The sequence below is a fragment of the Convolutriloba macropyga genome, chromosome 5 (genome assembly GCF_964194025.1).
Source record: "Convolutriloba macropyga chromosome 5, txConMacr16.3, whole genome shotgun sequence".
Lineage (NCBI taxonomy): Eukaryota > Metazoa > Xenacoelomorpha > Acoela > Convolutidae > Convolutriloba > Convolutriloba macropyga.
Window position 1 is genome coordinate 27,308,423 of NC_134472.1, and position 18,618 is coordinate 27,327,040.

Below are 18,618 nucleotides of genomic sequence, written 5' to 3' on the forward strand. Positions count from 1 at the left end.
ATGTTCAGGATGTCTGAGACTTGAGGTGCGTGCTCATCTAAATTTATTTTTCCTAATAAGAATGCGGGGTTAATAAACACTTTGCATGGCACTTGTCGATTTACGGATCTTTAATCATGACTTCAATATAGCGAAAACGATTCAAAAACGATTTTAGACTGGTTTTCTGCTTAGTTGAAACACTTGCATTGAACTTGCTCACTTGGCATTGAACTTAATTAGTTGTTTACGTATTTACGATCAACAAAGGGTCAAAACGGATTGTAGAAGTTTTAACGTTCAATTCTAGACAGCATTGAAATCATGAACCGAATTAGCAAAATATCTTTCATCACTTTTACTTTTTTGATAGCAGGTACGTTACATGAAAAGTTATTGATAGCTCATTACGCTGCAAATTTTTCATATCTCAATTAATCGAACGGGTGGAATTTTGAACGAGTCATGACCCCGCAAATAATTATATAATTTAATAACATTCTGCGCATATAGGTGACTGAAAACACACACACACACACAGACTCATACACACACACAACACACACACGCACACACATACACAAAAAATTCAAATCCAGATAAGCGCTACCAAAAAATCAGAGTGTTTCAGGCTAAAACTCAATAATGGATTACTTTGAGTTCAGTTTGATGAGCCAGTTTAAGCTTTAATGCCAAGAAATTTCTTCTGTGGGCTAGCAAAAACAAAACAGAAATATTTATTCGAGTTTTCATCTCATTTGATGCAGAGACTTTAACAAAATACTTATTAGTTGTTCAACAAAACTTTTTTCCTCGGTTAATTGTTCCAACCCCACGGAAAGTTTTTTTCACAGCATTCTGAATTACATTCAAAATTACATTTCACCCCACAACAAAATCAATTTTCCGTTCCTAATAGACAAAAAGCAATAACAAGAGTAGTTCTGGTCTTATAGGGAAGTTGACTATTAAAAAATTCGAATTCTAGTTGAGAGCTCTTTTTTAGAACATTTTGCACTTTTTTTTGTTTTTTTTTCGAGTCACCATGAGACTAGTCCTTTTTCACATTCGAGATTCCGTTAATGAAAAACTTCATTTACAATCAATTGAAGCCTAATGAACAAAAAATTTGTTTCCGATGGATCGCTCATGTATTTTTTGGATTCGTATCTCAGTTTTCGTAATTTTAAATTAAATTTTGATTTTCTTTTAAAGGTTTTAATAAATTTTTAGAGTCCTATGGCATAAACTCGTTGACTAAAAGTGCAACAGGTTGCGTAATGAGTTCTATGTGAACCTATATAGTGCTTTGAGTGGACAGCTAATGGCTTTTAAGAACTTTGAAAATTAATCTCGTTAGCGGATTTATCTTCTAACTATTGGTTATATGACTTCAATGCCACAAGATTTCAAATATTTATTTAGTTTTTGGACATTTCGTATTATTGATTCCTTTTGAAATCTTATCACGTTATCCTAATATTGATGGCTCCCATTTATTTAGAAAAGACGTTCAAGGGATAATAGATAAAGTTTTCGGAGAAAAAAAACCTATCGTTTAAATGGCTTCAACACTTTATTCTCGCGTTTTTCTAAAGAATTTGTTGTTTTTGTATCTATTTGTTTTTTTTTTCAAAGTCAAATTGTGATGTCTTGTTGATTACCTATGCGTCCTTGTCCTCACATCGGGGCACAACTGAACGTATTTTTTGACTTTCTTGGGAAGTTATTGAATTTAAAGCCTGTTAAAACTATAAAAAAAAAAATTTTCAAAATTTTGTTGAACATAATTCAATCTTAATCTTTTTGATAGAATCAGTCTGCAAGTTGTATCAACATTAAGCAGGTCTTGAAATGTTAAATTTCGACCTTTTAGGAAACTCCAAGACGTTGTAGGAATTGGTATCGATGAATGCTTTAAGGTTATCAATTAAAACCGTTTACAACAAGGGAAAACTAGACCCTGCTTTAGTTTAGCAATACAATGGAATAGTTACGTTTATATTAAAGAATAAACTAAAAGAACAAAATCAATTCGTTAATTTTATTCAGCTTTAGATGAAACAATTAACACATTTATAAAAAAATAGTCTTACTAAATGTAAACCTTTCTATGAAAAAATTGAACGAGGGAGAACAAGTGTGGCTCGTCAGGGAGGACGTCAACAGCTCTGAATAGATCAGATAACTTGCATCAACTTCCTAATTTCTGAAATCAAATAATTGTTCCGACCCGACATTTGAGGGGATGGAACTATATACTCAAATGGGTTTTTTGTTCAGACAATTTTGGCCGATCGATATAATGATCGTAGAGAAATGTGAATGGTATCATTAAAAAGCCCGTCCATCGTAGAGTTCGAAAAGAAAAAGATTTTTAATTTTTAAATTTTTTGAGGAATTATCGAGGTTTAAATTTGGTGTGAACAGTAATGTTTGGCATAAATTTGTTAATTTTTTTGTTCATATTAAAACTTTATCATAAAAATATCAATTCAAAATTTTATTTTATGCTACAAAAGAAACGTCTATGTGTTCCTAACAGACGAAAACCATAAAAGGTTAGTTTTGGTCTCATAGGGAAGCTTAATATCAAAAAAATTGATTTCTAATTAGAGCTGATATTTAGAAACCATTTCATTTTTTAAAATTTTAATCAATTCTCTTAGAGACTAGTCATTTTTCAAATCCACGCTCTGTTCATGACAAACTTCATCTACAGCCAAAAGATGCCCAATGAGCAAATAATTCAATTTGAAGGAATCGCTCATTTTTTTATGGCTTCGACTATGAGTTTTGGTAGTTTTTTTTTGAATAATTGACATTCTTTTTCAGATTTTAATAACATTTTGTAGTCCTATGAACTAGACTTGTTGACTAAGGTTGCAATAGGCTTCTTAATGAGCAAAAAGTGAACCAATGTGGTATTTTGAGGGGACAGATAATGGCTGTTAAGATTTTACAAAAATTTTCCGAATTTTTTTTGCACATTAACCGATCTTAAACTTGTTTCTGTGAACTGTAAGTCAATCTCACTTTTGACAGGACCCCCTTTCTCTGTACTGCAACCAAAATAGACTGATTAGTGGTTTTATCTTCAAACTGTTGTCTTTATGACTAGGATGCTACAACTTTTTTTAAATTTATTTTAAATTTTGCTATTTTTCTTAATTTTTGATTCTTTTAAAATGTTATCCTATTATCCTATTTTTCACATTTTCCGTCGGCAAAGAAAACAATTTCAATAGAGAATATTGAATTATTGAATTGTTGTTTATTTTTTAAAATCTAATTCTCATCACTGGTGGGCCCTATTAGCTTCCCTGTAGTTCAAATATTGAAGGTGCTATTGATATTACGTTGTAACCCCTGTCTTGTTTGTCGAAAAATATGCATTTGAATCAAAGTTTTCTCAGTGAACAAAATTTTCTCTTTTTTCTCTTCCTTAAGTACATTTGCTTTATAAAAGATATCCCAATGATTTTGAAATGAGGCACAATTGAACAGACTCTTTCTTTCAGTATAATTTTAACTGAAATATTTTAATTAGCATTTGAAATAGAAAAGCAAAATATTCAGGCAACAGCGAAGAATTTTCATTGCTTCAATAATTTTTGTTGCCGCAAGTTGTTTGAAATTGTTCAGTTTTTCCATCTTTGGTTTGTTTCTGCTGCTTAGTCTAACCGAAAACAAATTCTATTGGTTTCGTAATTACTTTAAACAAAATTGTCAAGAATTTTTGCGTTAGAAAATAATGGTTTTTAGACGTTCGTAATTTTTTGGTTTAAAAAGTATTTGTTAATTTTTGTTTTTCGCCTCACTATTACCTCTTTTTGTCAATTTGTTACCTAGTTGCTATAATTTAAAGTCCCATCTGCTTTATAGTAACGATAAAGTAAAGTTAAAGAAGGTTTCTTCGCATTGTATTATGACGTTGTTACTGGGTGCTTTTAAGTGTAGATGTCGAATTTTTGCAGTAAAAAAATGTTTTTTCTTTTTGCTTATTTTGTTGTTCAATATTTTCGCCTTAGTCCTATTAACAGTGTGAGATCTCCTGTCGCTTTAATGAGGCATGGTTTTATGTAATTCATTTAGTAGTTTCTGTAACGATTTTTTAAATTCAAATATTAATTTGATTATCTTTTCAGTTGGTTGACAGTTATGTCAAAAATGTAGATGAGCGCAGGTTGGAAAATCATGTTCAAATGCACATTAACGAGCCTCCTTGTTTAGAGTTTTAAATTTGTTTGCTGGTTCCTACGGAAATAATTAATAAAAAAGGTAACCAAAGAATGGTAGGCCAAACTCATACCAAGAAAATCATTCTTAAAAGAAAAAAGACCCACGCTGTCATCGCTATTCATATATCTTTTTTTCATTGTTTTCTGTGGTGAAGATATTTGGTAAATTAAGCAATGAATTGTTGTCAAAATTGAAATTTTACGCGGCAAAACTTTTTTCACTGCATTCACCGCATTCAACACTAAAAATGGCAATTCTTACATCTTTTCACAGCATTCATCTCAATTCTTACTTTTTTATCCTTGCCACCTCGACCCGAGGCGCTCAATGTGCGCTTGAATCGGCCTCTGATGAATCTGCATCTTGCCTTTTTAGAATCAACCAGTCCTTGTGCTTTCTTAATTCTTGTGCAGGTCTTATTTCTTTACCAAAAGACTGCTTCAATTAGAGTATGGTTGATGAATTTGCAATTTTTATTAGTCCGCTTTTTATATGGAATATTAATTTTAATGAATATAAATTCCTTTATCCGGGTTTCTATGAAATCGTTAATCAATTACATTTTCGGTGCCTTATGTCAAATTGACAAAACATTTACATTTAATCGAGTAAATTTTACGTTTTGCGGCGTAATAGAGACAGCAAGTTTCATATGAAAACAAAGTGCGTAGATATATATAAATATAAAAAATTAAGTTGCTTAAAAGGAGATTTTAGCTATTTATTTTTTGATAAAGGAGTTGTAGGCGAGGACGTTATCAATGGTAGCTCAACTGTTGGTACTTTCACTTTCGTCATGGCCAACTCACGGACATCCTTGGGTGCCTCATGTTTGAAATTCAGGTAATTTCTGCTACATATAATCAAGGATGTTCATAATGAATTGTAATTCTATTTTCAAAAGATAGCGCCGCAAATATGCAAATGTACAATGTTTGCATAGTATTTAAGAAGCAAAATTTTGTCTCTAAATTTTTATTGCCTAAGAAATTAATGTAACAATATCAATACTTTTGTGGCAATTAATATCAAAAACATCCAGCATAAAAGCATTGCGAAGAACTAAAACTGGGAAAAAAAGCTTTTTTTTTTAAATTTTTGCTGAGAATTAGGGAGAAATTAAAATTAGCAGAATTTATGGTGAAAAATATTTCGATTCGCTTTAAAAGACTTCAAATTCTTTTTTCCGAGAGAGACTGACAAGAACTAATTGTTTATTTTTTTGCATTTGACGCTATAAGTGAATAAATTGCTCCATGAACTAACACTTGATTTGTGTCCTTGACTGCAACAATACCTTACTCTGTACATTGAGTATGAACTTTAACTAAACACAATGCAACGAATCAAAAAGAATATGGAGTTCGATTATCTTTCAAAACCAAAATGTAAGAAAGCAGCTGGCTCATCTCTCTGGTCTGGTTGTAAAAATTCCCAGAAGTTTTTGAAGCAACAAATAGTTCGAATCACAAAAACTTGCATCAATACAAAGAAGAAAATTGGGTGCTCTTCAAATATTTGTGTTTTTTTTTTATTTTGCCGGAACATTTTTTTCATTTCAACATATTAACTAATCTTAGTGCAACTTGTTGACTTTTTTATTGAGAAACAATCCGAACTTACGAAAATCGTAATAGTTCCTCGCAGACGAAGATCGTTTTGATGTCAATACAATAAGCAAGAGATAAACTGGGTTTTGATCACAATTCAAACATTTTCAAAAAACTCGACTTCAAAAAGTAAGGATTACCAACAAATTCCTATATTCTGATTAAAATAACGATAGCATTGTTCTCATATTTAGCTTTGTTCAACTAGATCGGCGTGTATGCAATACAGAAGGAGAACTTCATTTCATGTTTTCCTAAACCTTAAATTATGATGGCAGAAATTTTTGGTTGCGAAAAATCATTTTTCTTTTTGTTTTAAAACAAGAAACTTGACATTTCAATAATGATGAATGGACAAGATGTAAGTTGGCAAAACAATAATGGTAGAAATTTGGTTACTGGAGGTGTCTGCTAACTGTCATTAAGCATCAAAATTTTCAGCTATAGCAGAAAAAGCTTCGAGAATAAATTTCAATAAGAAACGGTTCTTTCCGATAACTTTGCTACCACAAGCAAAACTGTCCATCAAAAACCACAACATTTGTTTTTGATTTAAAAAAAATTGCTAAGTTAATGATTACAAATTGGAAAAACTCAAAAGGGAAAAACTTCAATTCAAATTTTACCATTTTTAAGAAGCCCTCTTTTTTTCAACTTTTTCATATATATGGTTCGTGAAAAGAACTTCAAGATACAACCAAAACAACAAGCAATTGGGATCAAGATATTGACCAAAATTATGAAAACTTCTAAGTCTCATTTTCAAAACAAAAAAAAACAAAATTGCAATTTTTCTTGTTTTACATCGTCTTTTGTACATAATTTAGCACCTCCGATTTCTCTATTTGAACTAATTTTTTGGAAACGAAAAAATGCTTCAATTTTTTGAAAAATTTTTCTCTTGAAGGGAAAAACCTAGCACATGAAAAATATAAAACAAATCTGCACATTAGTCTTATTTTACCGCTGACTGTTGCTCGTTTGTACTTCAATGTTTTTTTGAACATTTTTTTTAACTAAAACTTTTTTCTGATTGCTTTGTGGTACCTTTGAAAAAATAATTTATGTTTTTTTTCTAAATCTGAGCTCATTAGTTTGGTTTGTTCTTCGGAGTACAATGAAGTGTAGAAAAAATATTTGGAAGAACAGAATTATCAACCACTGAGGCAGTATCATTGGTGTAAGCCATAAAATTTTTGCTAATATGAAACATCGAATGTGCTTTAACAATAATTGAAGTTTGATCGATGAAATCCGCGTTTCAGGAGAGATATGGTACCGTTTTAATTCTCTAAGTTTTGTATAAATCCCCCCTTTTTTCCTAGGAAAAAAAAATTTTGAAGAGCTTAGTTTGTAAGAGCCAAGATGTGAATGAAGCTGCAATCCGCAAAATTTTTTCTTAATCAGCAATAAGGATTACGCAGGACATTTTTGCAATCATTTGCCCAGTAGAATAGAATTTCTCTCCAATTTAATCCCTGAAAAAATTAAGAAATAATTTAAAGAATTTCCAGATTAATTCATACTACGAACCTCATAAAATTCTAGACTGTTGATGTTCTGGATTCATTTTAAAATACGCAATAAGGTTAGGACTATTAAGAGTTTTCCTATATTGAAAAAATGTGGGTAAAATTACTAGCCTGTTAAATTTTCGATCTAGACTTGGAGAGGGATACAAGTGAGAGTATACATGCAAGTCAAAATGTACCATCTGCTGTGAAACATTTTTTTTTGCACGTATCTGCTCTTCAAATGAGACCGTTTACCAAGCATAGCTTTTTTCGTGAATCAGAAAATTTTACTTAAAGGAGACACTGTTGACAAGAGAATTGTTAAAGATTAGCCATGTAAATAAGGAAAAATGTTCTTCAAGGGCTTCAATATGTTTTTCAACCAAAAAGTTCTTTCTTGTCGGTCTCTTGTTTGATAACCAAATAGGTAATGAGATTTTCTTGGCACTTACAGCTTGCGACAGTTTGAAATCAAAATTTTGATAGTTGATAAATAACAAGCGAGAGTTTGCGGAGAAATAGGTTTCATGAAAATGAATAAAACTGGATTTAATGAGATGCTAATTTTGTTCTTACAAAGCACGAGCCGTTTGTCACTGAATTAAAACATTTACAATAACGCAAAACCAGACAGTTTTCTATTAAAAGGAAAAAATGGCACAAAATTCTCAATTTATCATTAGAATTCGACAAAGATGAAAAATACACACATAATCGTATGATTTACATGTTGTTGGCACCTAGCCAAAAGCTGTTGGCCCATGTAAGAGCTATTGATGTGGTTAATATGTTCAGCAACTACTATTGTCTACTGAGGCTCAATTTGCCACAACCTCGCCTTCCTCCATCTTCCGAGATAGCTTCCTCTCAATCGCGAGACAACAGCCAGAAAAATAAGTCGACACGACGATTTCCAAAACCAGTGACGAGAGTGGCCAGGAAAGATGACGTAGATAAATGTCAAGAGCTAATGTGGTCATTCTTCTCGCATATTAACTTCTTCTCATTCCTCAAAGATGACATGCCTTTTGGTTAGCTCTGCCTTTAAGTGGCAAAAAGTGTGCTTGACATCTAACACCGTATAGGCTGAAACCCCTATGCTTCTTACAGTTGAAATACAAGCGAATATTTTAAAGAATAATGCCAGGGTGCAAAAATTGAAATAAAAGTTTAAATAAGAACACAGAATGGAACAAACACGGGAAGCATATTAATGCTCTCTTCCCGGACCCTAGTGTCATATTAAACCAGTACTCATTCATGATATATAATACTAAAAGACTATATCAGTAATGTGTCAGAGTATTCTAAGGGTTTTTTTGCTCGAAGACTTCCCAGAATAGTCTCACACAACATTTTTTTCATGAATTTAGCATGCATAGTCGGTCTTGATTCCCTTCTCTGTTCATAAAAAATTACAATGCATTTTAAAATTTTCGAAAAAAGTTTGAAATTTCGGACGATGTACAAACATGATACTTGCAAAATGCAAATGTCTACAGACAAAAACCAGTAAATAACAGGCAGAACCAGAAAATAACAGACAAAACCAGTACAAAACAGTTGGATACCAGTAAAGCTACTAGTCTGTAAGAAAATATCGCAATCACTTACGTTTTTTCAGGTTGTTATGATTGCAGCACACACTTGCTGAATACACTCGCATACACTGGCCCAGTGAACAAAATTTGAGCCTCCCTCTACTGATAGCCGCAATCGCATCCCCTCCCCCTTTGTCAAGTTAATGGGAGCGACCCAAAAACTTCCAACAAACAAAAACTGACCATTTTTTCATGTTTGTGGTGTGTTTGTAGCAAATCAATACAATTTTGTCTGTTAAAATCGTTTTACCCGGGTGAGAATATTCTGTTCAGAGAAACGACTGGCTAATTTTTCAACTGTCCTGAAATAACTAATAATGCAATTGTTAACTGTCCAGAAGTAACGAATAATGCAATTTTTAACTGTTCGCAATCATTTCAGTCAAGGAATTTTTATTTCTGAATTTTTGTCTTGTCAGGGTAAAAAGTGACATGGTCAGAATATGGTTAAAATTAGAGGATTGAAATACTATGATTCAGTGCTGAATTACAATGCTACCCCACTCCGGGTTGCATTGATCCATTTTTTTCAAATGCTTCTTTTGATTCTTTCACATTCGATGCTTCTGCAGCAGGAGAGTTTGCGAAAAAGTATGATTTCAAAAGAAAAGAGCGCTTTGCCGATAACAGCTTGTATGCAATAATGGTTCTTTAAATCTTTCCGATGAATTATTAAGTATAACGTCAAGTTTATCCTCTTTGCTGTGAACCGCTAACAAAGAGGCTCGGTAATGTGTTTACATACATAATGTTCCGACCCCGCTAATCCACATTCTTGACTTAATTGGCTACCAAATGATGAAATGATAGAAAACTCTCAAAAACATACACATCGTTCAATAAACAACCAATGAAATACGATAATGCCACGCTAGAGGGCCAATTAAAGTTGTTGATAATAGGGCTACTAGAAAAGACAAAAAATCAAACAACAAACATTATTTACGACCAAAACTATAAAAAAAATGTATGAAAAATATAATAACCAAATCCATAAAAAAAATTATAACAAAACCAAACTTGACACTATTTAGGGCACTATAATTATAGAATGCAACCTGCAAGAACTGTAAATAATCATTTTACCTTCACCTTAACATCAACAAGTCTTCCTTGTAAAAAGACTATTTACATGACAACAAAAACAAACCCAAAAATTGAACAGTGTAGAATTCTCGAATTTTTTTAATGAAACAAAATGGTCGAAGCAGTCAGTCACAACGCTTAAGCATGAGCGGAAAAAATGTTTGAATGAACAAAAGTAATTGAGTTTTGTAATAAGTGAGATTGAGTTCATGGCAACAAAAATAAATGCAAACAGGAGACAGATGAAAAAATCTCTTTTTTATAAAATTAATTTGAAAGTCATTAAAACAAACAGCTAGAAACTGAAATCTTCAACTCCGTTGAGTTATACGTCTTTGGGAAGCAATTAAGATCCATCGTTATTGGTTATGTGGTGTATAATAACGAAAAGAAAGACAAACTTAGGCAAAATCAAAAACCCACAAAGTTTTGCGAGATAACTGTGTCTCAGCCCAAAACGCATAAACTATTCAACAAAAACAATTAACCTATCCAGATACGATGCCAACTTTGTACATTTTCACATTTTCCCTACAATGGCTTTCTGTAATTGTATTTTTCAATAATGTGATAGTTCGACAAGGAAACGAAATGAACTCATACAATATGCAATTATGATTAAAAATAAAAGAAAAATTGAAAACGCGTAATAAAGAAAAATAAAGAACCCATTAGTTGAAAATAAAATTGTTGCGGACTTTAATTTATACATCACAGGAGGTCAAATTCCGTCTGTTTTTACCTAGACTTTCCCGTCTGTTTTTCCGCACGAAGTTGAGAGAATTAACAACTCGTGATAAAGTTCAAAAATTCACCCATATTTTGTCAAAAATATATATATTCAAAGTCTTAAGAGACATTAGATAACCACTGGGAAAATTTTTAGGTCATTTTAAACCTTTTTAAATTAACTTGATCTGTGATTGGAGTCGCTAAGTCATTGAACTACAAAACTCATAAGAAATGAAAACAAAACGCAAGAAGTCCACAAATTTTATACGAAAACAATTGGTCAGAGCCATAAAAACCATGAGCTTACTTCTAAAACCATAATATGATCTCGTTGGTTCCCGTTGATTGTGAACAGTATCTGTCATTAATTGAGCTATGACTTGAAATTCTTGTCCGTAATTTACATAAAATCATTTACTTAGCGGAAATTTCTTGAAAAAAGATCGATTCCCATTAAAAACTATAAAAAATTATCATGAGGATTCATGGTGAGATCTAGATCAGCCCAGATATTGCTGAGCTCCTAACAAAACACTCAATTTTTGAAATGGTTGCGAAATAGATCAATTATATACAAAATTTTTCGGTTTGTCAAAAATAATTTATGCATTTTGTACAATTATCGACTTTAAATTTGCAAAAACTGGCAAAATTAATTATAATTCCAAAAAAAACTCTTACAGGCAGCGGGAGTACAACTAGCTGTTTTTAGGAAGAATATGGCTACAGTTTTTAAAGGTGTCTACTTCCAGCAGAATTAAATAAAGTGGTCTAAAAAATCCATTTTTTCGACGAAAAAAAGTCTGAATTTTGAAAAATTTAGCATAAATTCTAGCCAAAAAACTCGGATCCAACATTTCAGCAACCCTCCTCTATATTTAGGGATAAAATCAATAACACTACAATGAAAAATTTTAACATATTTTAGCAATACTGACGAAAATTTTGTCAAAAATGTAAAAAAAACAGCTGAATTACGTCAAATGTTCACAAAAATTTAAGACTCGATAACTCCCTATAAAACCAAAAATTGAAAAAGTCCTTTTAATTCCATATTCTACGCTGGAAGGGCTTTCTTTTCATACAACTCACAACTCTCTGCGATTATTACATCGATCGACCAAAGTTGTCTGAACAAAGAAAAACCCATTTGAGTATATAGTTCCTCCCCCCTCAGAGAGGGGTCGGAACAACAAGATAGCCAAGCATTGCTTATAATAACACACGTCACATTTATTGGCTAAAATTCATCAAAAACACAATATTTCAACAATTAACCAAAAAATCATCGTCATGAGCTTCATATGTTTTAGGCTGTTGTGATGCACAGATACAAGCATACGTGTTGAACGGACAACGGAACAGTATGTCTCCAAGGAAGTACATGTCTAAGCTTATGGACTATTCTGACCGCAGCAGACGATTGGTAGAGGTCAGGGTACGTATGATGTGACTGATACAAATAAGCAACTTTTCAATTTCGCCCAAAAATTCAGTTACGTGTTCGCAGAACAACGGATTTTTATTAACGGGAAAATTGGTTCCTAAATTGAAGAGTCACTGCGCGCGGCAGCAATTTGATTATGTCCTAAAAATTTTTCTACAACTAACACCTTTTAATAGATTTTAAAGAAATTGTGTGTTATTGCCAATAGCTTGATGAGAAACTTCTGCTTAAATGGAGTTAAAATAGAGTATTATGCATGAGTAGTCATCGTACGAAGCGTAGAGTACAGGCAATGCAAATTGATAATGACAGATTGACTATGGTAGCGAGAATTGAGGGCAAAATAGGAAAGTTAATTTGAAAATTTTAGTATTTAATACTAAGTTTTGTGAAGTTGTTTAAACAACACTAGGTTTTTAAATTGGTCAACAGAACAAATCATCAAAAAGTTTAAAAAGCAGAAGTTTATGTTATTTACGGGTGAAAAGATATCAAACCAGAAATACCAAGTAAATTGAAGTAGCTAACCAAGTCGGATTGCAGACTCAACGTTGTCATTGTGCATGAAAAAACAATGTTGTCCAAGCTTCATCAAGATCAAAAAACAATATAAAAAAGCTAATGAAAAAAAACTGATGCAAGTTTTGCAGCTTGCCTGCTTGCATGCATACAGTGAAACTTTCCCAGCACAGTATTATTATGAACCGCAAATTATGATTCAACCATAGATAATTAAATTCAAGATATTATTTTCGTATAGCAAATTCAAGCCGATTTTTGGAAATATGGATTTATAGGTCTAAAAACAAAATTCTGAGTAAAATATTCCAAGGGTGCGGAGCATGATAAGCACCTGGGCAAAGTCTAGAGGAAATTCGTAAAAAATTTTCTTTTGAGAAATTAAAAGCTTTATCTACTCCATAGAAAGTAAGAAAAGATAAAAAAATATATATACCAATAAAAAGTAAAGAAAACCGGTCATTCTTTATAAACAGACAAATTGAGTTCTGCTTTGTTTATAATTCTGTTTGCTGATTTGTCTGTTTATAAAGAATGACGGGTTTTCTTTACTTTTTAATGGTATATTTTTTTATCTTTTCATAGTCTCTATGGAGTAGATAAAGCTTTTAATTTCTCAGAAAAAAATTTCTTACGAATTTCCTCTAGACTTTGCCCAGGTGCTTATCATGCTCCGCACCCTTGGAATATTTTACTCAGAATTTTTTCAATCAATGATTTTATAAGATAATATATTGAATTTAATTATCTATGGTTGAATCATAATTTGCGGTTCATAATAATACTGTGCTAAGAAAGTTTCACTGAATGCATGCAATCAGGCAAGCTGCCAAACTTGCATCGGTTTTTTTTCATTTGCTTTTCTATATTGTTTTTTTGATCAAGATGAAGCATGCACAACATTGTTTTTCATGCACAATGACAACTTTGAGTCTGCAATCCGACCTAGCTAGCTACTTCAATTTACTTGGTAGCTCTGGTTTGATATCTTTTCACCGGTAAATAAATATACCTCTGCTTTTTAAACTTTTCGCTGATTTTTTTCTGTTGATCATTTTAAAAACGTAGTGGTGTTTAAACAACGTTACAAAACTTAGTATTAAAAACAAAAATTTTCAAAATAACTTTCCTATTTTAACCTCAATTCTCTCTACCATAGTCAGTCTGTCATTATCAATTTGCATTACCTGTACTCTACGCTTTGTACGATAACTACTGATTCATAATAATCTATTTTAACTCAATTTAAGCAGAAGTTTCTCATCAAGCTATTGGCAATAACACACAATTTATTTAAAATCAATTAAAAGCTGTTAGTTGTAGAAAAATTTTTAAGACATAATCTAATCAAATTGCTGCCGTGAGCTTTTTATTGGTAAGAATCCGGCGAATAGTCTTAGGAGCTCCAAGGGATTTATTTTTTGCCCGGTTCTCTGGTCACGAATCAAAGTTTTCTCATTAATTCTCACCTTAAGATCTTCACAGTTTTCCAGTGAGCATCACAGAGCTTAGTAGGAAAAATTGTGGGACATCATTCAAAACTTTGGGAATCAATGCACTATCAAATGACCCATAAATCATATGTCAGAAGTAAATTTTCCCACCCACAGACACCTGATCTAACATTCACCGACCTCCAACTAATGAACTCGATTGTATCTAGGCCAAATATGATTCTGATGAAATGTTGATTTAAATAGAAAATCACGTCCGGGATTCGGAACTATGATCTATTCACATTTGAATCAAGAAAACTATTTTTAGCTAATCTAAATTTTCTTTGTATATTTTCGCATAGATATCTACTATAAATTCGAGCTAAATTTTGTATATTTTTTTCTTATTTTAATTTAAAATTGAGCATTTTGAATTCTTTTGACCTGTGTTTCCGACCACGACATTAACACATGAAATTCTTTCTCGCTAGCATTTTTCGCAAATGTGTTAAAACAATCACAATAAGGTTGGAGAGATTAAAAAGTAAGCAAATTTTTAAAAACAGACAAACAATAGGAACAGAAAACCTTATCTGGGTGACGTCGAGGAAGTAAGATCAACATGATGGAACTTTGCAAACAAACATGAAAAACTGAGTGCAAGTTGTTGCTTAAGAATACTATAGCGCAATTAAAGCTTCAATTACGTTAGACCTTTTTTTCCCAAACTGCTTTTATTTATGTTTTTTTTTCAAATGAGTAACCATTTTTCCTCTAAAAGGAATATATTTTGGAAACACTGTTTTAGGGGAACCAAAATAGGGAACTGGTGCCCGCATCTAAGATAACTACCATAAATACGAGCTAATTTTTGGTATATTATTAGTTCTAATTTAAATTTAAAATCCAACTTATTAAAGTCTTTTCACCCGCGTTATCAATCACGACAATGGTATCCAGACCAGGATCACAGCCAATGTTCTATAAAGCCAGAAAAATTGTGTTAAATCCTCAAGACAAGGCCACAGAGAAGCTGGAACCGATGGTCAACAGGGCGTCCTTGAATCGGTACAGCAAGGAGGAGTCACTAATGCATCTCCAGTGATCTGGCAGAGAAAGAAGATTGGAGAACTGAGACTTTGTGTGGACTTGAAAGTGCATATCAATGGCAAGGTCATGGATGAGGACTACCCAACACCAGACATGAAGACTATCTTCCAGAACCTACATGGGGTCTCATACGTTGGCAAAATTGACCTCTTAGATGCCTACTATCAAATTGATCTTGACGAATATGTAAAAGATATACGCACAATCAATACATCTCAGGGACTGTTCAAGATGTGCCAACTATCTCAGGGATTGAAAAACTCTTCTTCAATCTTCCAGAATTGCATTGAGTCAACACTCAAAGAAATTAAAGATGTTGTGGTCTTTCAAGACGATGTGTTGGTCTATGGAACTACCAAGGAGCAGTTCGACAAGAGAATGCTTGAAGTCAAAACTCGACCACCAGCGAAAAACTTAACTGTTAATGAGAAAAAATCTCACTCAAAACCAGTCGTTTGGGACAATTCATTTCAAAGGAGGGAATGGCACCAGATACCAAACATGTTGAAAAATTAAAATGCAAAAGCACCAACTAACAACAAACAACCCGAATCGTTTTTGGGCTAGCAGGTTTTTTACGGAAGAATTATTCATGATTTTGCAACAAAAAAGCTTCCTTTAATTGACATGAGAAATAGCGGTTTCTCATGCGGCAAGATAAAACAAAAAGCTTTTGAAGACATTGAAATAAGAAATTTGGGCTAACCCTCTAGTACAGCCATATAATTTACAAAAAGAACCAACAGTTACTACTGACGCCAATGATATAGCCATTAGCGGGGTTCTTTCACAAGAACGACATCCAGTTATATATGTGTCGAGAAATTTGATCCAGCGGCGCAAAACTACTCGAACATAGAGTGGGAAGCACTGGCAATTGTGTTATGGGTCACAAGATTGAAAAAATTCCTTCCTGGACTTCCTGGAAGACGATTTATCCTACTACTGCCTACCACAAACCAATAAAATATCTCTTTGCAACAGACGAGGAGATCTCGAAAACAACCAATCACAAGATCGGCAATAGCTCAAATGGGTTTCGACTATGTGTTTAAGTACACACTATGAGACCAGATACCCCACGCTGATGCTTTGAGCAGAAAAAATTTTGATGAAGACGAATCCGACAACGATCGAGTGTCCTTCGCAACCAAAAACATCTGCTTCGCTCAGAGTGATTTGGTGACCCAAGCAGAAATCAAAACTGAACTTGGAACAAACAGACTCTTCCAGGAAATAATGAAACGATTCAAAAGCGGCAATTCGAAGCAATGTTCAGAAGCTGAAAAAAGATTCCAACAACAGAAAGAGGCACTGACTATATACAATGGAATCATCTGCAAAGGTGTTGTTCCTTTCATTCCAACCAAACTATAACACTTGGATTTTGGCAAAAGCGCATGAGACACATCCTGAGAAAAATGCAACTGAGGCATCAGTCAGAATGATAGCATGGTGGCCTGGCATTACCCAACAGGTTCAACGTTTTGTTAGTAAAAGTAAGAATGTTCAAGTGAACAGGCCTAGCCCGGGAAAAACAGTCTCTACATGGCCAGAAGACAACGTATGGGATCGGCTCCATATGGAATGCGTTTACGGTGAGGACCAAGGCAATTTCTAAGTAATTGTTGACGCGGGTTCTGGCTAGATGGAAGCTTTTCCCGCGGTAAATAGAATTTCAGAAACGGTTAAAGTATATATCTCTGCAAAATTCGGAATACCAAAAACTCTAGTATCTGATGATGGTCCTGAATTGCAAAAGGTGACCTTAAAAAGTGGTGTGCATTATTGGGAATTAAGAAAATGGAATCGCCCGTCTATCATCCAAGAGGTAATGGACTAGCTGAAAGATTAGTTTAGACAGCGAAGCAAACACTTCAAGCGTGGAGTCCCAATCTTAATATATCTTTTGGAGCATTCCTGCAAAGAGCACTGATGACAAATCGCAACACTTGAAAGGCGCGGGGCAACAATCCAATTGAACTTCTATTGGGACACAGAGTGAGACTACCAGCAATAGCACATTTTGACTTGTGCGAACCCGTTCTATTCAAGGCCAATGAGAAGACGAAGAGAGTTCCTGTAACCTTCATCATCAGGAAGGGCTTGCATACAGCCCAAAAACTCAACACGGAATATTCTAGTGAGCGACAACCAAATTCCTAGACTAGACGAGGACAATGTGAAAACTGAACCAACAGTTGAAGAGAACAAATCGCAATAAGAACCTCAACTTGGGAACCTAGATGGACATTCACATCAAGACGAAGCCTCCGCAGCCACATCATCTGCAGAGAACCATCAATCTGATCCATCAGAGCCTTCACGAACATCAACAAGAAACAGAAAGCAGCCCGTTAGTACCTATACCAAAAATTTGCTTAAACAAGCAGGGGGATGTGATGGTTTCAAAGAAACATCAAAAAACTTAGAAGTTCCATTGAAGTTTCAAAGAACGAAAGGTGAACTTACCTGACGAACTTTGTTGATAGGTAATGGTCACAAAAATAAACTAAATTCTAATTCAGTCCTGGCGCTATCATTATCTTATTGACCTATCAATCATATGTCAGAAGTACATTTTCCCACCCACAGACACCTGATTTTAACATACACCTACCTCCAACTAATAAACTCGATGGTATCTAGGCCACATATGATTCTCATGAAATGTTGATTTAAATAGAAATTCCCGGATTCGGAACTAAGATCTATTCACTTGTCAGTGAAGTAAAACGTTTTTTAGCTAATCTAAATTTTCTCTGTATATTTTCGCATAGATATCTACTATAAATTCGAGCTAAATTTTCTATATTTTCTTATTTTAAATTAAAATTGAACATTTTGAATTCTTTTGATCAGTGTTTCCGACCACGACATTAACACATGAATTTCTTTCTCGCTAGCATTTTTCGCAAATGTGTTAAAACAATCACGATAAGGTTGGAGCGATTAAAAAGAAAGCAAATTTTTTTAAAACAGACAAACAATAAGAACAGAAAACCTTATCTGGGTGACGTCGAGGAAGTAAGATCAACATGATGGAACTTTGCAAACAAACATGAAAAACTGAGTGCGAGTTGTTGCTTAAGAATACTGTAGCGCAATTAAAGCTTCAATTACGTTAGACCGTTTTTTTTCCCAAACTGCTTTTATTTGTTTTTTTTTTCAAATGAGTAACCATTTTTCCTCTAAAAGGAATATATTTTGGAAATACTGTTTTAGGGGAACCAAAAATAGGGAACTGGTGCCCGCATCTAAGACCAAATTCATAAATGTGTCATTTTTCTCAAGTTTTAAAATTAAACCTTTGATCATTTGTAGGCCTTTTTTCAAACATGT

General features: G+C 33.3%; 1 protein-coding gene across 1 annotated transcript in view; it reads left to right on the forward strand.

Moving 5' to 3' along the window:
- The first annotated feature begins 241 nt into the window (after window positions 1-241).
- The window catches only part of LOC142340327 (uncharacterized), a 23,397-nt gene continuing 5,020 nt past the window's right edge, over window positions 242-18,618 (forward strand). Inside the window, exons 1-4 of the mRNA XM_075390902.1 lie at window positions 242-355; window positions 4,959-5,064; window positions 8,141-8,376; window positions 12,078-12,202. Coding sequence (XP_075247017.1) covers window positions 304-355; window positions 4,959-5,064; window positions 8,141-8,376; window positions 12,078-12,202 — 519 coding nt within the window. The 5' untranslated portion in view covers window positions 242-303. The remainder of the gene's footprint in view (window positions 356-4,958; window positions 5,065-8,140; window positions 8,377-12,077; window positions 12,203-18,618) is intronic.